This window comes from Nerophis ophidion, linkage group LG02 (assembly GCF_033978795.1).
Source record: "Nerophis ophidion isolate RoL-2023_Sa linkage group LG02, RoL_Noph_v1.0, whole genome shotgun sequence".
NCBI lineage: Eukaryota > Metazoa > Chordata > Actinopteri > Syngnathiformes > Syngnathidae > Nerophis > Nerophis ophidion.
The window spans coordinates 46,988,953-47,016,155 of NC_084612.1; the positions used below are offsets into that span (position 1 = coordinate 46,988,953).

The 27,203-nt window shown below is 36.5% G+C and overlaps 2 protein-coding genes across 4 annotated transcripts in view; both read left to right on the forward strand.

Moving 5' to 3' along the window:
• smpd2b (sphingomyelin phosphodiesterase 2b) overlaps positions 1-10,387 on the forward strand; it is a 38,078-nt gene extending 27,691 nt beyond the window's left edge. For all 3 annotated transcript variants that reach the window (XM_061885232.1, XM_061885242.1, XM_061885250.1), the window contains 3 exons: positions 2,010-2,114; positions 5,180-5,357; positions 9,871-10,387. In XM_061885232.1, coding sequence (XP_061741216.1) covers positions 2,010-2,114; positions 5,180-5,357; positions 9,871-10,301 — 714 coding nt within the window. In that variant the 3' untranslated portion in view covers positions 10,302-10,387. The remainder of the gene's footprint in view (positions 1-2,009; positions 2,115-5,179; positions 5,358-9,870) is intronic.
• Positions 10,388-18,224: 7,837 nt separating this feature from the next.
• The window catches only part of pkp1b (plakophilin 1b), a 58,357-nt gene continuing 49,378 nt past the window's right edge, over positions 18,225-27,203 (forward strand). The window contains exons 1-2 of the mRNA XM_061885260.1: positions 18,225-18,480; positions 25,888-25,964. Coding sequence (XP_061741244.1) covers positions 18,264-18,480; positions 25,888-25,964 — 294 coding nt within the window. The 5' untranslated portion in view covers positions 18,225-18,263. The remainder of the gene's footprint in view (positions 18,481-25,887; positions 25,965-27,203) is intronic.

Sequence of the window (27,203 nt, forward strand, 5' to 3'; positions counted from 1 at the left end):
AACAAGAATAACAAACACATTTCGGGAGAACATCTGCACCGTAACACAACATAAACACAACAGAACAAATTCACAGAATTCGTTATAGCACTATCTCTTCCGGTACGCTAAGGTATGCAGCCCCACTACCCCCCACTCCCCCACCCCAACCCCGCCCACCTCAGCCTCCTCATGCTCTCTCAGGGAGAGCATGTCCCAAATTCCAAGCTGCTGTTGAAAAAAATAATGCACTTTGTGACTTCAATAATAAATATGGCAATGCCATGTTGGCACTTTTTTTTTTCGTAACTTAAGTTGATTTATTTTGGAAAACCTTGTTACATTGTTTAATGCATTCAGCGGGGCATCACAACAAAATTAAGCATAATAATGTGTTAATTCCACCACTGTAAGTATTGGTATTGGTTGATATCGGTATCGGTAATTAAGAGTTTGACAATATCGGAATATCGGATATCGGTAAAAAAAAAGCCATTATCGGACATCTCTAGTCACTACGTGTGTAGTGACATTATACAGGTGCGTAGTGACATCATTACACAGGTGTGTAGTGACATCATTACACAGGTGTGTAGTGACATCATTACACAGGTGTGTAGTGACATCATTACACAGGTGTGTAGTGACATCATTACACACGAGTGTAGTGGCATCATTACACAGGTGTGTAGTGACATCATTACACAGGAGTGTAGTGGCATCATTACACAGGAGTGTAGTGGCATTATTACACAGGAGTGTAGTGGCATTATTACACAGGAGTGTAGTGTCATCATTACACAGGTGTGTAGTGACATCATTACACAGGAGTGTAGTGACATCTTTACACAGGAGTGTAGTGACATCTTTACACAGGAGTGTAGTGACATCTTTACACAGGTGTGTAGTGACATCTTTACACAGGTGTGTAGTGACATCATTACACAGGTGTGTAGTGATATCATTACACAGGTGTGTAAAGACATCAGACACTCTAAAGTTTGAGAAGACAATACGTCTACTTGTAATAAGTGCAATGTTGCTATTAGATGAAGAGGAGGACAATATGCTGAAACATTTGAACATGCAATAATTATACATGGATGGCTTTAGACCACTCCCATCTCATCAATCATCTGCTGTAAATACAACAGGTGCTAACTAACATGTTAAAAACATGATTTGTTACATTGTCCTCTCATTTAAAGATGAACATTACCACAGACAGTGACTAACTTTGTGGTTAATACCTTGCACACATTAGTCACAGTGCTCCTGATTTTCGTTAGGTGAATGTTTAATTGTAGTCAGAAAAAACTTGCATGTCTTCCTTTAAGCACATTTTCACTCAGTCATTCCATTACACAGGTGGAACTCATACAATTAGAATATGATGTAAAAGTTCATTCATGTCAACTTCAGAAGGGAAGCTACTATGTGATGACATGCAGACTGACATATGTTAAGACTTATTATATTTACATGATCATAGCTTACAGTTTTTGAAGATCCTACATTTTCCGAGACTGTCAATTTAAAGTTTTCATAAAGTGTAAGTATATCAATCAAAGTCTTAAATATTACAAGGTGCATGTTATGAGACTGTCATATTTTTTAGTTCTACCTTTTTAAATATAAACAAACCTTTGCGAGATATTCATATTTTTTTTTAGTTTCATCAGCATTAATTCTGGGGAGATGACAAAATATTCTTAAGTTTTAAAACTGTTACTAAATGTTTTATTCCTGTGTAATGGAGTAATACTTGTTACTATATATGTAATGCAGGACATACATACTCTTAACTAAATTGACTCTACTCCACTTTTTATTTCTTTTGTTCCAAATAAAAGTGGATAAGAGAACCGATAAGGAACTATATCAATACGCAGAATCGAAAGTGGAATCCGAACTGGAGAAATCTTACCAATCCCCATCCCTACTTGGAAATGAGAACTGCTTTATTGTGCCTGCTTAGTGATGACGCCACCTAGAGATTACTATTAGCTCATGCTGGGCTTGTGTTGCAGGGATTTGAGGATGGTCTGACTCTAGTACTGGACAACCCCTTTGTCAGCAAGAAGGAAGTGGCTCCCTTTGAGAAGGGCATCAGGATCGACTACATTTTCTTCAAGGTGGCTGTAACACTGCACTAACACCGACTATCTCAAGCATCACTGCACTAACAACAACGATGTCAAGCATCACTGCACTAACAAAAACGATGTAAAGCATAACTGCACTAACACCGACTATGTCAAGCATCACTGCACTAACACCGACTATGTCAAGCATCACTGCACTAACACCGACTATGTCAAGCATCACTGCACTAACACCGACTATGTCAAACATCACTGCACTAACACCAACTATGTCAAGCATCACTGCACTAACACCGACTATGTCAAGCATCACTGCACTAACACCGACTATGTCAAGCATCACTGCATTAACACCGACTATGTCAAACATCACTACACTAACACCGACTATGTCAAGCATCACTACACTAACACCGACTATGTCAAGCATCACTGCACTAACACCGACTATGTCAAGACTGCACTGAGACCAACTATGTCAAACATCACTGCACTAACACCAACTATGTCAATCATCACTGCACTAACACCAACTATGTCAAACATCACTGCACTAACACCGACTATGTCAAGCATCACTGCACTAACATCGACTATGTCAAGCATCACTGCACTAACATCAACTATGTCAAGCATCACTGCACTAACATCGACTATGTCAAGCATCACTGCACTAACACCGACTATGTCAAGCATCACTGCACTAACATCGACTATGTCAAGCATTACTACACTAACACCGACTATGTCAAGCATCACTACACTAACACCAACTATGTCAAGCATCACTGCACTAGCACCGACTATGTCAAGCATCACTACGCTAACATCGACTATGTCAAACATCACTGCGCTAACACCGACTATGTCAAACATCACTGCGCTAACACCGACTATGTCAAGCATCACTGCACTAACACCGACTATGTCAAGCATCACTGCACTAACATCGACTATGTCAAGCATCACTGCACTAACACCGACTATGTCAAGCATCACTGCACTAGCACCGACAGTGCAGTGATGCTTGACATAGTCGGTGCTAACACCGACTATGTCAAGCATCACTGCACTAACACCGACTATGTCAAGCATCACTGCACTAACATCGACTATGTCAAGCATCACTGCACTAACACCGACTATGTCAAGCATCACTGCACTAGCACCGACAGTGCAGTGATGCTTGACATAGTCGGTGCTAGTGCAGTGATGCTTTACATAGTCGGTGTTAGTGCAGTGATGCTTGACATAGTCGATGTTAGTGCAGTGATGCTTGACATAGTCGGTGTTAGTGCAGTGATGTTTGACATAAACACCGACTATGTCAAGCATCACTGCACTAACACCGACTATCTCAAGCTTCACTGCACTAACACCAACTATCTCAAGCATCACTGCACTAACACCGACTATGTCAAGCATCACTGCACTAACACCGACTATGTCAAGCATCACTACACTAACACCGACTATGTCAATCATCACTACACTAACACCGGCTATGTCAAGCATCACTACACTAACACCGACTATGTCAAGCATCACTGCACTAACTTCGACTATGTCAAGCATCACTGCACTAACACAGACTATGTCAAGCATCACTACACTAACACCGACTATGTCAAGCATCACTACACTAACACCGACTATGTAAAGCATCACTGCACCAACACTATGTCAAGCATCACTGCACTAACACCAACTATCTCAAGCATCACTGCACTAACACCAACTATCTCAAGCATCACTGCACTAACACCAACTATCTCAAGCATCACTGCACTAACACCGACTATCTCAAGCTTCACTGCACTAACACCAACTATCTCAAGCATCACTGCACTAACACCGACTATGTCAAGCATCACTGCACTAACACCGACTATGTCAATCATCACTACACTAACACCGACTATGTCAATCATCACTACACTAACACCGGCTATGTCAAGCATCACTACACTAACACCGACTATGTCAAGCATCACTGCACTAACACCAACTATGTCAAGCATCACTGCACTAACACTATGTCAAGCATCACTGCACTAACACCGACTATGTCAAATATCACTGCACTAGCACCGACTATGTCAAGCATCACTGCACTAGCACCGACTATGTCAAGCATCACTGCACTAACACCGACTATGCCAAGCATCACTGCACTAACACTGACTATCTCAAGCATCACTGCACTAACACCGACTATGTCAAGCATCACTACACTAACACCGAATATGTCAAGCATCACTACACTAACACAGACTATGTCAAACATCACTGCGCTAACACCGACTATGTCAAGCATCACTGCACTAACACTATGTCAAGCATCACATCACTAACACCAACTATCTCAAGCATCACTGCACTAACACCAACTATCTCAAGCATCACTGCACTAACACCGACTATCTCAAGCATCACTGCACTAACACCGACTATGTCAAGCATCACTGCACTAACACCGACTATGTCAAGCATCACTGCACTAACACCGACTATGTCAAGCATCACTGCACTAACACCGACTATGCCAAGCATCACTGCACTAACACCGACTATGCCAAGCATCACTGCACTAACACCGACTATGTCAAGCATCACTACACTAACACCGAATATGTCAAGCATCACTACACTAACACAGACTATGTCAAACATCACTGCGCTAACACCGACTATGTCAAGCATCACTGCACTAACACTATGTCAAGCATCACATCACTAACACCAACTATCTCAAGCATCACTGCACTAACACCAACTATCTCAAGCATCACTGCACTAACACCGACTATCTCAAGCATCACTGCACTAACACCGACTATCTCAAGCATCACTGCACTAACACCGACTATGTCAATCATCACTACACTAACACCGACTATGTCAAGCATCACTACACTAACACCGGCTATGTCAAGCATCACTACACTAACACCGGCTATGTCAAGCATCACTACACTAACACCGGCTATGTCAAGCATCACTACACTAACACCGGCTATGTCAAGCATCACTACACTAACACCGACTATGTCAAAGATCACTGCACTAACACCAACTATGTCAACCATGTGCAGGGTTCCTGCCAGGTAGACATCCAGTGTACCTCCATGTGCACCACCCAGGGCTCCATCCCAGGACACCCTCTACCATACTCTGACCACGAGGCCCTGACTGTGGAGCTCAGACTGGAGGCCCAGGTTGCCATGGAGGCTGGAGGTGACTCTGTGTCCACAGGTGGCCCTTGTTCAGAAGGTACTTAGTGCTCTTACATCTTGTACGCCTGTTGTTGTTCAGATGGTACTTAGTGCTTAAAATTGTACACACAGTACCGTACCCATAATGACAGAGTGAAAAATGGAGGTATGTTACAGCCTTGTTCCAAAATGGAATCAGTCCTAAAAAAGCTACACACAATACCCCATAATGACATTGTGAAAAATGTCGGTATGTTGCAGCCTTGTTTCAAAACTGAATCACTTATTTTTTTCCTCAAAATTCTACATACAAAATCCCATAATGACGGTGTGAAAAATGTAGGTGTGTTACAGCCTTGTTCCAAAATGGAATCAGTTATTTTGTCCATACAATTCTACATACAGTGCCCCATAATGATAGTGTGAAAAATGTAAGTATGTTACAGCCTTGTTCCCAAAGGAATCAGTCCTAAAAATTCTACACACAATACCCCACAATGACAGTGTGAGAAATGTAGTTGTGTTACGGCCGTGTTCCAAAATGGAATCAAATATTTTGTCCTCAAAATTTCTACACACAAAACCCCATAATGACAGTGTGAAAAATGTAGGTATGTTACAGCCGTGTTCCAAAATAGAGTATATTATTTTGTCCTCAAAATTCTTAACACAATACCCCATAAGGAAAGTGTGAAAAATGTAAGTATGTTACAGCCTTGTTCCAATATGGAATCAGTCCTCAAAATTCTACACACAATAACCCATAATGACACTGTGAAAAATGTAGGTATTTTACAGCCTTGTTCCAAAATGTAATCAGTCTTCAAAATTCTACACACAATACCCCATAATGACGATGTGAAAAATGTAGGTATTTTACAACCTTGGTCCGAGATGGAATACATTATTTTGTCCTCAGAATTCTACACACAATACCACATAATGACAGTTTGAGAAATGTAGGTATGTTACATTCTTGTTCCAAAACGGAATCACTTACTTTCTCCTCCAAATTCTACACACAATACCCCAGAATGACACTGTGAAAAATGTAGGTATGTTAGTCGTGTTCCAAAACAGAATCACTTATTTTCTCCTCAAAATTCTACACATAATACCCCATAATGACAGTGTGAAAAATGTAGGTATGTTCCAGAATGGAATCAATTATTTTGTCCTCAAAATTCTACACACAATACCCCATGACAGAAACATTCCACACACACAATACCCCTTATTGACAGTTTTAGAAATGTAGGTATGTACAGCCTTGTTCCAAAATTGAATCAGTTATTTTGTCCTCAAAATTCTACACACAACACCCCATAATGACAGTGTGAAAAATGTAGGTATTGTCAAACTTGGATTTGGAGTAAGGTTGTTTCTGCGGCGCAGAGGGAATTTGGCACGAGCGAGACGTGAATGTGAGTACATCTTTTTATTTTAACACTATAACTAACAAAAGACAAACAAAAAGCGCTCACAATGGAGGTACAAAACTTGGCTATGGAAACAAACACTTGCACTATGGCATAAACTATGGACATAAACAAAAGACTTAGCTCAAAGGCAATTAACTATGAACTATAAACAAAAACTTACATGACATGGAACTGTGAACGAGGGCATGAAGGTAGGAACCGCATGGTTAAGTGGTACAGCAAGTGCATCAGTGAATAGACAAAGTTCCCAGGCCGAGAAACAGAAAACAAATAACTTAAATACTAGCTGTGGTAATTGGAAAGAGGTGTGAGAGGCTGAGGACCAGGGCGTGACTAGGAGACCAGGTGGAAACTAATGGGTTACTATGGAAACCAAAATAAAACCAGGAAGTGCAAAACGGGAAAAAACAGTCGAAAAAACTAAACATAACATGATCAAACATAAGGCCTGCTTCACAGGCATGACAGGTATGTTACAGCCTTGTTCCAAAATGGAATCAGTCCTCAAAATTCTACACACAATGTCCCAGAATGACAGTGTGAAAAATCAAGGTATGTTACAGGCTTGTCCTCAAAATTTTACACACAACACCCCATAATGACAGTGTGAAAATGTAGGTATGTTACAGCCTTGTTCCAAAATGGAATCAGTTATTTTCTCCTCAAAATTCTACACACAATACCCCATAATGACAATGTAAAAAATGTAGGTATGTTACAGCCTTGTTCCGAGATGGAATCAGTCCTCAAAATTCTACACACAATACCGCATAAACACGTGTGAAAAATGTAAGGTATGTTACAGCCTGGTCCTCAAAATTCTACACACAATACCCCATAATGACAGTGTGAAAAATGTAAGTATGTTACTGCCTTGTTCCAAAATGGAATCAGTTATTTTGTCCTCAAAATTCTACACACAATACCCCATAATGTGTGAAAAATGTAGATCATTAATCAGACCATTTGCTCAACACTTAGTTGATGCACCTCTGGCAGTAACTCAGCCGCAAGTCTTTTGAAGACATGCCACAAGGTTGGCACACCTATCTTAGACCACTCCTCTTTGCAGCACCACCAGGTTTGATGTGAAGTTTTTCATCCAGCATGTCTCTGTACGTTGCTGCATTCATCTTAAGTCTAGTCAGGGAGGAGACCAAGAACCTGAATGTGTTAGCATATTAGCTAATGCTAATCCCGCTAGCTTGATTACCTTACGATAGCAGGTAGAAATATGCATGGAAACACTCCTGCACATCACACATGGGACACTTAGTAAGTATGAACAGTTGTAGTTTTATTGTAGTATTGGTGTCAGTACAGTAAGTATTGGATTCAATACAGTAAGTATTAGGGTGAGTACAGTAAATATTGGGGTCAGTACAGTAGTATTGGGGTCAGTACAGTAAATATTGGGGTCAGTACAGTAGTAATGGGGACAGTACAGTAAATATTGGGGTTAGTACAGTAAATATTGGGGTCAGTACAGTAGTATTGGGGACAGTATAGTAGGTATTGTGGTCAGTACAGTAAATATTGGGGTTAGTACAGTAATATTGGGGTCAGTACAGTAAATATTGGGGTTAGTACAGTAAGTATTGGGGACAGTAAAGTAGGTATTGGGGTCAGTACAGTAAATAGTGGGGTCGGAACAGTAAATATTGGGGTTAGTACAGTAAGTATTGGGGTTAGTGCAGTAAGCATTGGGGTCGGTACAGTAAATATTGGGGTCAGTATAGTAAGTATTGGGGTCAGTACAGTAGTATTGGGTTCAGTACAGTAAATATTGGGGTCAGTACAGTAGTATTGGGGAGAGTACAGTAAATATTGGCGTCAGTACAGTAAATATTGGGGGTAGTACAGTGAATATTGGGGTCAGTACAGTAGTATTGGAGTTAGTACAGTAAATATTGGGGTCAGTAAAGTAGTATTGGGGACAGTATAGTAGGTATTGGGGTCAGTACAGTAAATATTGGGGTCAGTAAAGTAGGTATTAGGGTCAATACATTAAATATCGGGGTCAGTACAGTAAATATTGGGGTTAGTACAGTAGGTATTGGGGTCAGTACAGTAAATAGTTGGGTCAGTACAGTAGGTATTGGGGTCAGTACAGTAAATATTGGGGTTAGTACAGTAAATATTGGGGTTTGTACAGTAAGTATTGGGGACAGCAAAGTAGGTATTGGGGTCAGTACAGTAGTATTGGGGAAAGTAAAGTAGGTATTGGGGTCAGTACAGTAAATAGAGGGGTCAGTACAGTAGTATTGGGGTCAGTACAATAAATATTGGGGTTAGTGCAGTAAGTATTGGGGTTAGTGCAGTAAGCATTGAGGTCAGTACAGTAAATATTGGGGTCAGTACAGTAAGTATTGGGGTCAGTAAAATAGTATTGGGGTCAGTACAGTAGTATTGGGATCAGCACAGTAAGTATTGGGGTTAGTACAGTAAATATTGGGGGAGACAAAGTAGGTATTGGGGTCAGTACAGTAAATAGTGGGGTCAGTACAGTAGTATTGGGGTCAGTACAATAAATATTGGGGTTAGTACAGTAAGTATTGGGATTAGTGCAGTAAGCATTGAGGTCAGTACAGTAAATATTGGGGTCAGTACAGTAAGTATTGGGGTCAGTAGAATGGTATTGGGGTCAGTACAGTAGTATTGGGGTCAGTACAGTAGTATTGGGGTCAGGACAGTAGTATTGGGGTCAGTACAGTAGTATTGGTGTCAGGACAGTAAGTATTGTTGTAGCACTGACACTTTTTTCCATGTACTACCAGATGTTTTAAACTGGTGGACATAGTAACAGTAGTATTGTTGTAGTACTGACACGTCCTACATGTACTACCAGTTGTGGACATACTGATAATAGTATTGTAGTAGTGACAGTAGTATTGTTGTATTTGAACAGACGTAGCCAAGGTGGTGGCCATAGTGGCAGTAGTATTGTTGTAGTAGTGACAGTAGTACTGTTGTATGTATGTACAGATGTGGCAAGGGTGGTGGCCATAGTGTATTGTTGTAGTAGTGACAGTAGTACTGTTGTATGTATGTACAGATGTGGCAAGGGTGGTGGCCATAGTGACAGTAGTATTGTTGTAGTAGTGACAGTACTGTTGTATGTATGTACAGATGTGGCAAGGGTGGTGGACATAGTGACGGAGGTGCGCACGGAGGTGAAGGTGGGCATCCACTGTACAGAGAGGATGCGCTCAACAGCCGCCCGCACAGGGACCATGGGCCTGGCTCTACTTCTGCTGGAGTTGGCTATAGGGGCGGTGCCCTGGTTGGCGCTGGAGGCGGAGCAGACCTTCCCGCTCACCTCCTTCTACCTGCTGGCGGTGCTGTGCTGCACCATCCTGCTCAGCACCTCCATGCTCTACATCTTCTACACCATGGAGCTCAAGTCCCTCCAGGGCACAGAGGATCAGATGCGGCTGGCCATGGGGGGCCTTCAGGACAAGTTGTGGGGGTGTCAGTCTCCTGGAACTCAGACCGCCTGCAGCCAGAGGAAGCCTCCGGAAGGTTTGGAGCCCACAATGTCCTGTGCAGAAGACCAATAGGAGGTCTCTTCAACTTGTTCACATTCACATTACATCTACATCCACACTAACCATTCTGCTGCCTGCTTGAAGGCATATATATATATATATATATATATATATATATATATATATATATATATATATATATATATATATATATATATATATATATTTACAGGACTGTTTCAAAAAGTTTGAATATTGTGATAGAGTCCTTTATTTTCTGTAATGCAACTAAAAACATGAAAATGTCATACATTCTGTATTCATTACACATCAACTGAAATATTGCAAGCCTTTTAATATTGCTGATTATGGCATACAGCTTAAGCAAACTCAGAAATCCTATCTCAAAAATTGTAATATTCCCTCAGACTAAGTTAAAAAATATAACAGCAAAACAAAATCAAACATTTGAAAATGTCAATTAATGCACTCAGTACTTGGTTGGGAATCCTTTTGCACGGATTACTGCATCAATACGGCGTGGCATGGAGGCAATCAGCCTGTGGCATTGATGAGGTGTTATGGATGCCCAGGATGCTTCAATAGCAGCCTTTAGCTCATTTGCATTATTGGGTCTGGTGTATTTTGGCCTTTTTATTCACAATACCCCACACATTCTCTATGGGCTTCATGTCAGGGGAGTTGGCGGGCCAATAGAGGACAGTAATGCCATGGTCAAGTACACCAGTTACTGGTGGTTTTGGCACTGTGGGCAAGTGCCCGATCATGCTGGAAATGAAATCATCATCTCCATAGAGTTTTTCAACAGATGGAAGCATGTAGTGCTCTAAAATCTCTTGGTACACAGCTGCATTGACTCTGGACTTGATGAAACACAGTGGACCAACACCAGCAGCTGACATGGTTTCCCAAACCATTGCTGACTGGGGGAAATTCACACTAGATTTCAAGCAACTTGGATTTTGCTCATCTCCAGCCTTCCTCCAGACAGACTCTTGCGCCTTGACTTCCAAATTGAAATACAAAACTTGCTTTCGTCTGAAAACAGGACTACACTCTGCAACTGTTCAGTGCTTCTTTTCCATAGCCCAAGTCAGACGCTTCTTCCTTTGTCTTGAGTTCAGGAGTGGCTTGACCATGGGAATACAATTATTGTAGCTGAAGCTGTTAGAAAGCTCCATGGAGATGATTTCATTTTCCAGCATGATCTGGCACCTGTCCACAGTGCCAAAACCACCAGCAGCTGGTGTAAATGACCAGGGCATTACTGTCCTCGATTGGCCTGCCAACACCCCTGACCTGAACCTCATAGAGAATTTGTGGGGTATTGTGAAGAATCTGAAAGACACCAGACCCAATAATGCAAATGAGCTAAAGTCCGCTATTTGAAACATCCTGGGCATCCACAACACCTCAGCAATTCCACAATTATTTGTTTCCATGCCAAGCCACATTGAGGCAGTAATCCGTGCAAAGAGATTCACAACCAAGTATTGAGTGCATTAGTTGACATTTTCAAATGTTTGATTTTGTTTTGCTGTTATAATTTTTTTTTTTTTTCACTTTGTCTCAGGAAATATTCTTGATTTTTTTTAGATAGGATTTTTGAGTTTTCTTAAGCCGTATGCCATAATCAGCCATATTAAAATGATAAAATACTTGCAATATTTCAGTTGATGTGTACTGAATCCAGAATGTATGTCATTTTCATGTTTTTAGTTGCATTACAGGAAATAAAGGACTTCATCATTATATTCAAATTTTCTGAGACATACCTGTGTGTGTGTGTGTGTGTGTGTGTGTGTGTATATATATATATATATAACATTTTATGCATTGTTTATTACATGTTGAAAACTACATAATATATGATTTAATGTACACAATAATTTAATGTACACAATGTGTCATTATTTAATGCACTCGTGTGCATTAAATAATGACATTCTGTGGAGGTTTCTCACCACACGTTGTTATTTAATGTACACTTTGTCATTATTTAATGTTCACCATGTGTCATTATTTAATGTACACTTTGTCATTATTTAATGTTCACCATGTGTCATTATTTAATGTACACTTTGTCATTATTTAATGTGTATACACACCATTGCTACTTACTGCATTATATATGTGAATATATGATATGCATTATTAGATGCATTATACATGTGAATATACAATTTACATGATTAAATATTAATACACAATATAATAACTTTACTACATATGTGAGTATACAATATAAATACCTGCATTATATATGAATATAGAATATATGAATATAAATACCTGCATTATACATGCGAATACATTCCAATGCTCCTAAAAGTGAAATACAAGTTGTACATCTTCAAAATAATCTCATGTGGGATTTGATAATGTGATTGTATAATCAATAGTGTGATTGGATGATTATGTGATTGTAATCAATACTGTGATGGAATGAATATGTGATTGTACAATAGTGTGATTGGATGATTATCCATCTAATTTCTACCGCTTGTCCCTTTTGGGGTCACTGGAGCCTATCTCAGCTGCATTCGGGCTGTAGGCGGTGAACACCCTGGACAAGTCGCCACGTCATCGCAGGGCTGTATGATTATGTGCTTGTCTAATCAATATTGTGCAGTGCACGTCAATGAAAAATAACTTACGGCTGAGCCAAAACTTTTGACTGAAATTATGACATTAAAATCATTTCAACTGAAAACTGATACGTATTATTTTTGTGTGTATATATTTTTTGCAAATAATCATTAACTTTAGAATTTGATGACAGCAACACGTGACAAAAGTTGGAAAAGGTGACAATAAATACTGATAAAAGTTGAGGAATGCTCATCAAACACTTATTTGGAACGTCCCACAGGTGTGCAGGCTAATTGGGAACAGGTGGGTGTCATAAATTGGTATAAAAACAGCTTCCTAAAAATGCTGTCTTTCACAAAGAATGGGGCGACGTACACCCTGTTGTCTACAACTGTGTGAGCAAAGTCAAAAGTCAAAGTGCAATTGCAAGAAATTTAGGGATTTCAACATCTACGGTCCATAATATCAAAAGGTTCAGAGAATCTGGAAAACCAACATTGAATGACCGTGACCTTCGATCCCTCAGACGGCACTGTTATCAATAACCGACATCCATCTCTAAAGGATATCCCCACATGAGCTTCAGGAACACTTCAGAAAAACACTAAATACAGTTTGTCGCTACTCTGGGCCCGAGATCATCTAAGATGGACTGATGTAAAGTGGAAAAGTGTTCTGTGGTCTGACGAGTCCACATTTCAAATTGTTTTTGGAAATATTCGACATGTCATCCGGACCAAAGGGGAAGCGAACCTTCCAGACTGTTATCAACACAAAGTTCAAAAGCCAGCATCTGTGATGGTATGGGGGTGCATTAGTGGTCAAGGCATGGGTAACTTACACATCTGTGCAGCCACCATTAATGCTGAAATGTACATACAGGTTTTGGAGCAACATATGTTGCCATCTAAGTGCCGTCTTTTTCCTGGACGCCCCTGCTTATTTCAGCAAGACAATGCCAAGCCACATTCAGCACGTGTTACAACAGCGTGGCTTTGTAAAAAAAAAAGTGGGAGTACTTTCCTGGCCCGCCTGCAGTCCAGACCTGTCCATAGAAAATCTGTGACGCATTATGAAGCGTAAAATACGACATCGGAGACCACGGACTGTTGGAACGACTGAAGCTGTGCATCAAGCAAGAATGGTAAAGAATTCCACTTTTAAAGCTTCAACAATGTTTATTAAATGTTGTTAAAAGAAAAGGTGATGTAACACAGGGGTGAACATGGCCTTTTCCAACTACTTTGGCACGTGTTGCAGCAAAGTTTAGGATTTTGAACATCAAATATCTCTTTGTAGTGCATTGTATTCCGTTTATATTTACATCTAACACAATTTCCCAACTCAAATGGAAACGGGGTTTTAAGTTAATTGAAGTACCAATGATTGTCACACACACACTAGGTGTGGCAAAATTTGGCCTCTGCATTTGACCCATCCCCTTGTTCACCCCTTGGGAGGTGAGGGTGGGCAGCAGCGGTGCCGCGCCCAGGAATCATTTGTGGTGATTTAACCCCCCATTCCAATCCTTGATGCTGAGTGCCAAGCAGGGAGGTAATGCGTCCCATTTTTATAGTCTTTGGTATGACTCGGCTGGGGTTCGAACTCCCAACCTACCGATCTCAGGGCGGAGACACAACCCACTAGGCCACTGAGTAGGCGCAATCATTGGTACTTTAACTAACTTTGTGTGTGTGTATATATACATATATATATATATATATATATATATATATATATATATATACATATATATATATATATATATAAATATACATATACAGTATATGTATGTATATTGTCTCTACTCACTAGGCCAGTGGTTCTCAACCTTTTTTCAGTGATGTACCCCCTGTGAACATTTTTTAATTCAAGTACCCCATAATCAGAGCAAAGCATTGTTGGTTGAAAAAAAGAGATAAAGAAGTAAAATACAGCACTCTCATCAGTTTCGAATTTATTAAATTGTATAACAATGCAAAATATTGCTCATTTGTAGTGGTCTTTTTTGAACTATTTGGAGAAAAAGATATAAAAATAACTAAAAACTTGTTGAAAAATAATATAAAAATAACTAAAAACTTGTTGAAAAATAAACAATTGATTCAATTATAAATGACGATTTCTACACATAGAAGTAATCATCAACTTAAAGTGCCCTCTTTGGGGATTGTAATAGAGATCCATCTGGATTCATGAACTCAATTCTAAACATTTGTTCACAAAAAAAGTAATCCTTAACATCAATATTTATGGAACATGTCCACAAAAAAAGGAATCCTTAACATCAATATGTATGGAACATGTACACAAAAAATCTAGCTGTCAACACTGAATATTGCATTGTTGTATTTTTTTTCAGAGTTTATGAACTTACATTCATATTTTGTTGAAGTATTATTCAATGAATATATTTATGAAGGATTTTCGAATTGTTGCTATTTTTAGAATATTTAAAAAAAAAATCTCACGTACCCCTTGGCATACCTTCAAGTACCCCCAGGGGTACGCGTACCCCCATTTGAGAACCACTGCACTAGGCCACTGAGTAGGCTCAATCATTGGTACTTTAACTTAACTTTGTGTGTGTATTTATATATATATATATATATACACACACACACACACACACACACACATATATACATATACACATATATATACATATATATATATATATATATATATATATATATATATATATATATATATATATATACACATACATATATATGCATATATGTATGTATATTGTCTGTGTGTGTGTATATATATATATATTATCTGTGTATGTATATATAATACTGTGTAATTATTTATATGTATGTGTTGTGTGTGTGTGTGTGTGTATATATAGAAATATATATATGTATATAATGTGTATGTATATTGTGTTTTTGTGTATACATATATGTACAGTATATGTCGTGTGTATGCATGAATATGTATATTATGTGTATATATAATATACAAACCCCGTTTCCATATGAGTTGGGAAATTGTGTTAGATGTAAATATAAACGGAATACAATGATTTGCAAATCCTTTTCAACCCATATTTACTACAAAGACAAGATATTTGATGTTCAAACTCATAAACTTTATTTTTTTTTGCAAATAATGATTAAATTAGAATTTCATAGCTGCAACACGTGCCAAAGTAGTTGGGAAAGGGCATGTTCACCACTGTGTTACATCACCTTTTCTTTTAACAACACTCAATAAACGTTTGGGAACTGAGGAAACTAATTGTTGAAGCTTTGAAAGTGGAATTCTTTCCCATTCTTGTTTTATGTAGAGCTTTAGTCGTTCAACAGTCCGGGGTCTCAGCTGTCGTATTTTACGCTTCATAATGCACCACACATTTTTGATGGGAGACAGGTCTGGACTGCAGGCGGGCCAGGAAAGTACCCGGACTCTTTTACTACGAAGCCACGCTGTTGTTGGCTGAGTTCTTAACGTTTACCTTCAGAGCGTGCATATCACAACATTCAAGATGGCGACACACAACCTATACCGGGCTACCGCGCATGCTCGTCACTCCTGTTGCATGCTGGGTAGGGAAGTTCTTTATTCCCCTGGCTCATAACATCACAATATAGTACCATGTATATGATGCGTTCAGTTTATCAAAGCACCAAGCAAACAATCGGAAAATTCCCATCATATCAATTCCTAGATATGGTCATAATTATTTTAAGTGCACTACGCAGAATAAACACAACATTATTAATATTGCTACTACGGATAATTTGATCAAAAATTCCCTAAAACAGCCCACTACCTATAAAATAGGTTTTTTAAACATAAAATCCCTGATAAAAAAAATGTTTCTGCTGTTACCTCAGAAATTGCCTGTTCAGATGTTATGATTGTGGCTCAAAGATTTGTATGTAGATTATATTTATTTTCCATAACAAACAGGATAACTTAAATACCCTGGCAGTGGCAATAAGCTTAAATGTTTGTATTTACATTTTTTGAATTGATTTTCATAAAATATGCTATTTAACTGCTACTGTTTAACAAGGACTGATTTAAATTGTGTTTGCACAACAAATGTTTTGGCGCTTTTGTCATGTGGGAGAATATTCCAATAAAGGTGCATTACACACTACTTTTGAATTCATTATTGGGCTTTGCGTATACAATGCATTTAATCGCGATTAATCGGAGAAATAGTGCGATTAACTTTGATTAAAATGTTTAATCGTTACCCAGCCCTAATATACATATAATTATATGTATTTGTTGTGTGCGTGTGTATATATATAAATGTGTGTACATATACATATTTGTATAATAACAAATACATATAATTATATATATATATAGTGTGTGTGTATATGTATAATGTGCGTGTATATATATATATATATATATATATATGTATATATATATATATATATATATATATATATATATATTGTAATTTTTGTAGGTGTACTTTGTTGCTGGTTGAATATTGAGATGGTTAGATGGATTTGGATGCTTTTAATCATCAACATCACTTGCCTGCACCTGACTCCTAGATCAGGCGTAACTGTTATCACACTGTCCACTAGGGCGTGTTTACGTCACCATGCAGACAGCGTACATCTAAATATCACATATATACATATATGTGTGTGTGTGTGTGTGTGTGTGTGTGTGTGTGTGTGTGTGTGTGCGTGTGTTTGTGTGTGTGTGTGTGTGTGTGTGTGTAGTCATATTCCAATATGGCAGTACTGTAGTGGCTGCAGAAGCTCTTGTGTTTTGTCCTTTTGTGCTTGTCATCCTTTCATGTTTTTTTTTCCCGTCTTGACGGTAGTCCTCCACTACTGCCCAACAAGGTTTGTAATTTTCCTGTTGGTGCTCTTTGGGCTCTATTTGGCCATGTTTGCACCAGAGACCAGATCTGCCAGAGGAGACTCAGGAAGACCAAGTATGGATGGAGCAACTTTCTTGGAGCTGCGTGACAAATTCTCCTTTTGGCCGAGAGCTAGTGGGCAGCCTAGGACAGAGTCTGCTCTCTTGGCTGCTTTGGTGGGTCTGGTCCTGTCACTGGCCTGCCATAAATGTCTTGTTTTACGACTGTGCATGTATTGCTCTTTGTGGTTTGGCCTTTCACTTTGTAGCTATATGTAGAAACGGTGCCGCTGTCCAGTTCCTGCAAGTCCTGGTGTTGGGCTGACTATGCCAATAAAGATGTGGTGACAAGTCAAGACCTGGTATAGAGACTGTATATGTAAAGTGTCTGCACGACTTCAATCGTAGTTTGCAAAGATGGTGCAGTACTGCTGTCCGCCTGCAGGTGACACAGGTGAGCCAGATGTGCTGCGTGCAGCCTCACTGTTGCGTCAATTGGGGGCGTGACCCGGCCAAGGTGCGCCGTGCCCTCGTCTGACAGCGAGCGGATCGTCGTCCTGAGAGCCTGCGAGCATGAGGCGGACAGGTGAGCAAGCCATGGCCGCTCTGGAGCCTCTCAAGTCGGCCCTGGCCATCGTCACGGCCGAAGACACCTCGCTGGCTCTGCCCGCGCACCAGAACCAGTACGGGGCCGGCCAGCAGCGCGTCCTGGAGCAGGTCCAGAGCGTGCAGAGGACCAGGTCGAGGCACTCCAGCAGCAGGTCCGGATCCACCTCTTTGTCTCCTAAAAGTAAGAACTGTGACATGGTTATACTGTGCGACATCTTTGTGTTTTCAGCACAAAATTCAAAATGTAAAAACATAATGTTATAACGTGTGAATTTATAATGTAATAACGTGTGAAAGAACGTTATTTTAATGTCATGGGTCATCTTCACCTGCCTGCTCAGTTCACCTGGAGATGACAAACTTCCTAACCACAGACTCATGCATGAAGGTCATACACACATTTATCTGCAGAAGAGGACCAGTTCTAAGTAATAGAACTGACATTTATTGTACATAATTGTATTGTTTATTAATATATTGTACACAATTATATTTGTTTGTAAATGTAGTGTACATAATTTTATTGTTTATTCATACAGTGTACATAATTATGTTTATTAATATCCATCCATCCATTTTCTACCGCTTATTCCCTTTGGGGGCGGTGGTGCCTATCTCAGCTAAAATCAGGCGGAAGGCGGTGTACACCCTGGACAAGTCTCTACCTTATCGCAGGGCCAACACAGATGGACAACATTGTACATAATTACATTGTTATATATATTGTACATAATTGTATTGTTTATTAAAATATTGTACATAATTACATTTTGTATTAATATATTGTACATAATATTGTTTATTATTTTATTCTCCATATTTGCATTATTTATTAATATATTGTACATAATTATATTGTTTATTAAAATATAGTCCATAATTACATTTGTTTATTTTATTGCATAGTTACATTGTATATAAATATACTGTACATAATTAAATTGTTGTATTATTTTATTGTCCATAATTACATTGCTTATGAATATGTTGGGGCGGCATAGCTCGGTTGGTAGAGTGGCCGTGCCAGCAACTTGAGGGTTGCAGGTTCGATTCCCGCTTGTCCCATCCTAGTCACTGCCATTGTGTCCTTGGGCTAGACACTTTACCCACCTGCTCCCAGTGCCACCCACACTGGTTTAAATTTAACTTAGATATTGGGTGTCACTATGTAAAGTGCTTTGAGTCACTTGAGAAAAGCGCTATATAAATATAATTCACTTCACTTCACTTGTACATAATTGCATTGTTTATTAATTTATTGTACATAATTATATTGTTGATTATTTCATTGTGCATAATTATATCATTCATTAATATATTGTATATAATTACATTGTTATGAATATATTGAACATACTTACATTGTTTATTAATATATTGTAGATAATTATATTATTAATATATTGCACATAATTATATTGTTTATTTTACTGTACATAAGTATATTGTTTATTATTTTATTGTCCATAAAGACATTGTTTATTAATATATTGTACATAATTACATTGCTATGAATATATTGCACATCCTTACATTGTTTATTAATATATTGAACATAATTATATTGTTTATGAATATATTGTACATAATTATATTGTTTATTTTTATAGTCCATAATTACATAGTTTATTAATATGTTGTACATAATTATATTGTTTATTTATATATTGTCTATAATTCCATTATTTTATTGTACATAATTACATTGTTTATTAATATAGTGTACATAATTATGTAGTTTAGTAATATATTGTACACAATTACATAGTTTATTAATATATTGTGCATAATTACATAGTTTATTATTGTATTGTACATAATTACGTTATTTACTGAGATAGGCTCCAGCAACCTCGTGACCCCAAAAAGGACAAGCGGTAGGAAATGGATGGACGGATAATAACGTTGTCTATTAATATGTTGTACACAATTACGTTGTTTATTAATATATTGTACATAATTATATTGTTTAATAATATATTGTATATAATTATATTGTTTATTAATATACTGTATACAATTATATATTTTTTTATTTTATTGTTCATAATTAAATTGTTAATATATTGTCCATAATTACATTGTTTCTTAAAATACTGTATATAAATTATAATGTTGATTATTTTATTGTCCATAATTACATTGTTTATTAATATATTTTCCATAATTACATTGTTTATTGATAATCCACTGTCCATCATGTAAATGCACATAGTGTTGTGCTAAAAGTGTTAAGAGCTGTACGTGCATACTAACTATGGTGTGACTAGCAGTTGTACTTTGCAGTGTAAATATTTGAACGACTAATCACGTGTGTCTGATCAGAGTCTGATTAGTGATTGGAGCATGAAGGAGTGGCATCATAAACATTATATTGCAAACCTTTAATATCAGCTCCTGTTGGGTAAGAGCTTGTGTGAAGGCGACAACACCTGCACACCTGCACCTGAGACATCACCTGGACCTTAGACAACACTTGCACCTGACTCACGGGGATCAGGTGCAGAATATTAGTAACTGCTGTCTACTTCTGACTGATGGTGTCAAACTAGTTTTGTGACTCCCTTGAGACCACAAAGTATTTATGTCTGCCTTCAGCAGCATCAATCATATTGGAATATAATTACATGTATAATATTACACACCATATATATATATACATATATATATATATATATATATATATATATATATATATATATATAAACGTGTTGGTGAGGTTGATCCCAAGGATGTGTGTGAACAATAGTTCTTCCTTTTATTTTGGAGGAAGCACAACGTAGCAAAACAAAGGCGATGGTGGTAAAAAACTACTAAGAGAAATAACCTACACAAAACCAAAAAGCGCTAGACAAGGCTAGGAAATATACTTCATTAAAGAAGTAAAACAGAAAAACAAAGTACAAAATAAAAACGCTAGACAAGGCTAGAAAAATACAGGCAAACCTGAAAAGATGGGCACAAGGCGAACTGGAGTGTCTTCTGGCAAGACCAACAACATATATGTCTGTTGCAAGCAGTAGATAAAGTTCCGGCGCTCACATGCTGTCAGCAGCCAGGTTAAATATGCTGCCACTAATTTACCTCATGGTGTGCAGACAAAACAGAAATCAGCAAGGAATTTCAGATTACCACTATATATATATATATATATATGTATATATATATATATATATACATATATATATATATATATATATATGTATATATATATATATATATATATATATATATATATATATATATATATATATATATATATATATATATATATATATATATATATATATAGAGGGACGGCGTGGCGCAGTGGGAGATTGGCCGTGCGCAACCCGAGGGTCCCTGGTTCAATCCCCACCTAGTACCAACCTCGTCACGTCTGTTGTATCCTGAGCAAGACATTTCACCCTTGCTCCTGATGGGTGCTGGTTAGCGCCTTGCATGGCAGCTCCCTCCATCAGTGTGTGAATGTGTATGTGAATGGGTAAATGTGGAAGTAGTTTCAAAGCGCTTTGAGTACCTTAAAGCAGTGGTCCCGAACCACCGGGCCGAGGCCCAGTATCGGGCCGTGCCCCGATTGGTACGGGGCCGCAGAAGAATTTTTTATTCATTTTTATAAAAAAAAACAAAAAAACATTTTTTTTTTTTTTTTTTTAAATTAAATCAACATAAAAAACACATTATACACTTACAATTAGTGCACCAACCACAAAAACCTCCATTTTTCATGACAAAAACGTCCCTTTTTCATGACAAAGAAAAAAAAAAGGACACCCCCCGGGCCGCGGGACAAATTTTTAGGCGTTGACCGGTCCGCGGATACAAAAAGGTTGGGGACCACTGCCTTAAAGGTAGAAAAGCGCTATACAATTACAACCCATTTATTTATTTATATATATGTATATTTATATGTATATATCAGAAGGGAAATTAACATTTTCCGCACAATCCCATTCATGATCAGACAAACATTACAGGGAGACAGAACAGAATCGCTGACGGGTCTGCCGACTTCCGGCGACCCTTACAAAAAAAGTGATATTCAGGTAAACAAGTGGAGGGGAATGGGAAAAAAAATATAAAAGATTAGAATAAAATAAAATAAAAAATTAACAGTGGCAGAGGGGTTAGTGCGTCTGCCTCACTATAGGAAGGTCCTGCAGTCCTGGGTTCAATCCCAGGCTCGGGATCTTTCTGTTTGGAGTGTGCATGTTCTTCCCGTGACTGCGTGGGTTCCCTCCCACCTCCAAAGACATGCACCTGGGGATGGGTTGATTGGCAACACTAAAATTGGCCCTAGTGTGTGAATGTGAGTGTGAATGTTGTCTGTCTATCTGTGTTGGCCCTGTGATGACATGGTGACTTGTCCAGGGTGTACCAGCCTTCCGCCCGAATGTAGCTGAGATAGGCGCCAGCGACCCCAAAAGGAAATAAGCAGTAGAAAATGGATGGATGGATGGACTAAAAAGATCGGTCCAAGCCTAGGCCCCTGGAGAGGGGGTCCAGACTGAGACCAAGGGAAAAAAACAATTCATAGCCATAGTACACATCCCTCTTACATGTGTGTAAGAGGGAAACAGCAAAGAACACAAAGGACATGAAAGACATTAAATACATATATATATATATATATATATATATATATGTGTGTGTGTGTGTAAGGGACAGTTTAGTGGAAAGGAGAGCAGTGTAGCCCAAGGGGGGTCAGGAAGAGATAACACAGATGCCCAGTCAACTAAAAGCCACATGTCACATCAAAGACAGAGAAGACAGAGCTTTATCAGATTAGGTGTCTCTTGCATAGCCTCACATTCCTAAGCCTAATAAAAAGATTTTGGTAACCCGTTCAAAGAACATCATCTATTTAAACAAGTATAAGTAATTTTGCTTTCACACATCATGTCCTTTACCCCTCTAATGACATCATGTCCTTTACCCCTCTAATGACATCATGTCCTTTACCCCTCCAATGACATTATGTCTTTTCCCCCCTCTAATGACATCATCACATCCTTTACCCCTCTAATGACATCATGTGTTTTCCCCCTCTAATGACATCATGTCTTTCACCCCTCTAATGACATCATGTATTTTACCCCTCTAAAGACATCATGTCTTTCACCCCTTTAATTAGACATCATATCCTTTACCCCTCTAATGAAATTGTCTTTTACCCCTGTAACAAAAATTCTGTGAATGTTTGTTGTTTTCTACACCAACATTCATTTATTTCTTCTTCCTCTCCCTATTCCTGTTCTTCTACCTCTCCTTCTCCTTCTTCCTCTCCTTCCTATTCCCCCTTTTTTTTCTTCTTCTTCTTCTATTTCTTTTTCTTCTTCATCTTCCTCTTCTATTGTTTCTTCTATTTTTTCTTCTCCTTCTTCCTCTTCTTCTTCCTCTTTCTCTCCTTCTTCTTATTCTTCCAACTCTCCTTCCTCTTCTTCCTTTTCTTCTTCTTCTTCTTTTTCCTCTCCTTCCTCTTCTTCTTTGTCTTTTTCTTCTTCTTCTTCTTTTTCTTCTCCTTCTCCTCTTTCCTTTTCTACCTCTTCTTCCTTTTCTTCTTATCCTTCTTCTTTCTCTTCTTCTCCTTCTTCTCCTTCTTCCTCTTCTTCTTCTCCTCCTCCTTCTCCCACTCCTCCTTTTCTTCTTCTTCTTTTCTTCCTTATTCTCCTTATTCTTCTCCTTCCTCCTATTTTTCGTCTCCCCCTTCTCCTCCTTCTCCTCTTATGCTTCTCATTCTCCTTTTTTCCTTTTTTTCTTCACCTCCTTCTTCTCCCCATTCTCCTTCTTTTTCCCCTTCTCCTTCTCCTTCTTATTATTTTTTTATCCAATTCGAACCGTTCCAACAACTTCAAAATATTCAGCCTATTCAGGAATTGTGTGCTCTACTTCAACAATTCTATAAAACATTCCAGGATTTCCAAGAATTCCCAGTTTTTAGGGACATTTTCCCCATTCAAAATTATTTGGTCATTTTTCAAACTTCCCCAATTCCCACATTTTTCAACCTGTTCAAAGCATTCCACCTTCAACTCAATAAACTCATCCTGGAAATTCAAACAACCATTTTTCCACCTTCAACACATTTCCAGGAATTTCTGTTTTTTTCTAACCTTATTTCCAACTTTTTTTAGTGCGGTGACTCCTGTCACATTTTTCAACCCACTTCAATTGTTCCACTGTCAAAACATTCCTCTTAATCAGGACAATGAAACAAGTTGGTTTAAAAACTGGAAAAATTCCCGAAATTCCGTTACTACTTCAACATTCCCTGACCAATTTAAACAATTCCAACACCTACCAATTCAGCTCATGCAGGACATTCATGCTTCTAATCATTTTCTTAAAAATCCTGCTTTACCCAAACACGGTCAGGAAGATTTGTTATCAAATAATTGACATTTAGACAAAGTTCTATTGGCACTGAAACAAGTTTCGGCAACAAATAAAAACAAACATTGAAAAATTACTAAATTTTTGGAGGATGTTTTCGATGCCAATATTAATATTTTTGTGCAGTTTTATTGCTTTTGTGTTTTTCAAAGGTTTTTATATTCAATTCTCTTCTTTACCATTTTGTTTCTTTTTTTTCTCGACTTCACTTCTTTTTTGTACGGTATAAAAATAATGGCAGTGTTTTAGCGCCAGTTGAAGGCACCTGGGGTCAGGAATTAATGTACAAACTTTTTTAATTTGATATTTTTCCCATTTTTTATTTTTAGATGTTTATATAAAATCATTTTATTTAATTTTTTAAAATGAACACACATTTTTTCTCATTTTTAAATGTTTTCTTCTTATTTTTATCATTTTATTTTTTTCTCATTTTTAATTGTTTTTATGTTTAAATTTAATCATTGAAATATATATTTTAAATGAATACACTTTAAAAATAAGTTTTCCTCATTAAAACTTATTTTCATTTTTATATTTAATCATTTTGTTGTATTTTTTTAAATGAACACACTTTTGAAATTTTAATTCTTAAAAAATGTTTTACTACCTCTAATTTTTTTTATCCTTTTTTTAAATGAACACAACATTTTTTTCTCGTTTTTATTGTTTTATTTTTATATTTTATCATTTAATTTAATTTATTTTTCTCATTTGTAATTGTTTTAATTTTTATACTTAATCATTTCATTTTATTTTTAAAATAAATGCACTTTAAAAAAGCTTTTCCTCATTAAGACATTTTTTATTTTTACATTTAATAATTTTTTATAATTTTTCAAACAAACACACTTTTTAACTTTTAACTTTTTCCTCATTTTTAATTATTTGTAACTTTTATTTGTAATCATTTTCTTTATTTAAAAAAAAAATGAAAACAGTTTAATTTTTTAACATTTTTACTTTTTTAAATATTTTTATATTCAATCATTTTTCCTGAGTTTGACCCCTGTCTTCTATTCAGCCGGGTGTACGCCGTATGTCAGTGTGGTCATGAAAGTACTTGACAAACCTGAGTCTGTTCGCAGGTGCTGTCTGAGAGTAAGTTTGGACTTGAAGGTGGTAAAGTCCAATCTCTGCGATCAACTGATAACAAACAATAAGATGTTGCTTTTGTCCCTCACTTCCTCTTCAGGCCCTTTGACTGACGTGTTTTACGAATCCAGCACCGCTAATGGGAATGTCTTTTTTGGGAATGGCTACACAAAAACTGTGAGTGCTTGCTATTTTTGTACTGTTGTGTTTTTCAAATGACAAAAGGTGCTTTTCTGCTTGGATTATGTCTTCACAGTTGGCCTAAAGCTGCATTTTGTGTTATGAACAATTTGTTAGATTTTTTATGATTGTTATATTAATTTTTTTAATGTAATTTAAAAAAAATTAACACACTTGTAATGTAAAAAAAAAAAAAATATATATATATATATATACACACACACACACACACACACATATATATATATATATACATTTTTTTCTTTTTTTAAATAAACACACTTTATCAATTTCTTTTTATGTTTGAATTTTAAATTTATATATTTAATCATTTTCATTTTTAAATAAACAAACTTTTTAGATGTAATTTTTTTTCTTATTTAAATTTTTTAAATTTTCATATTTAATAATTTTATTGATTTTTTTTAAATGAACACATTTTTTATGTTTAATTTATATATTTTTTTAATGAACACACTTGAAATGTAATATATATATATATATATATATATATATATATATATATATATGTATATATACATATATATATATATATATATATGTATATATACATATATATATATATACATATATATATACATATATATATATATATATATATATATATATATATATATATATATATATAGATATATATATATATATATATATATATAAATATATATATATATATATATATATATATATATATATATCTATATATATATATATATATATATATATATATATATATATATATATATATATATATATATATATCAAACATTACACAAAAATTATTAATAGTGACCAAATAAATTATATATATATATGTATATATATATATATATATATATATATATATATATATATATATATATATATATATATATATATATATATATATATATATATAATTTATTTGGTCACTATTAATAATTTTTGTGTAATGTTTGATTTTTTAAATAAATATGTTTAATCATTTTCATTTTTAAATGAACAAACCTTTTAATTTTTTTTTGCAATTTTTGATTTTAAATTTTTATACTTAATCATTTTATTCAATTTTTTAAATGAACACATTTTTTATTCCTTTCTCATTTATATTTTTTCTGTTTAATCATTTAATTTTTTTTAATGAACACACTTTAAAAACAATTGTTTCCTCATTTTTTATTTATTTGTATCTATAATCTTTTATATTATTTTTTAAATAACCAAACTTTTTATTTATTT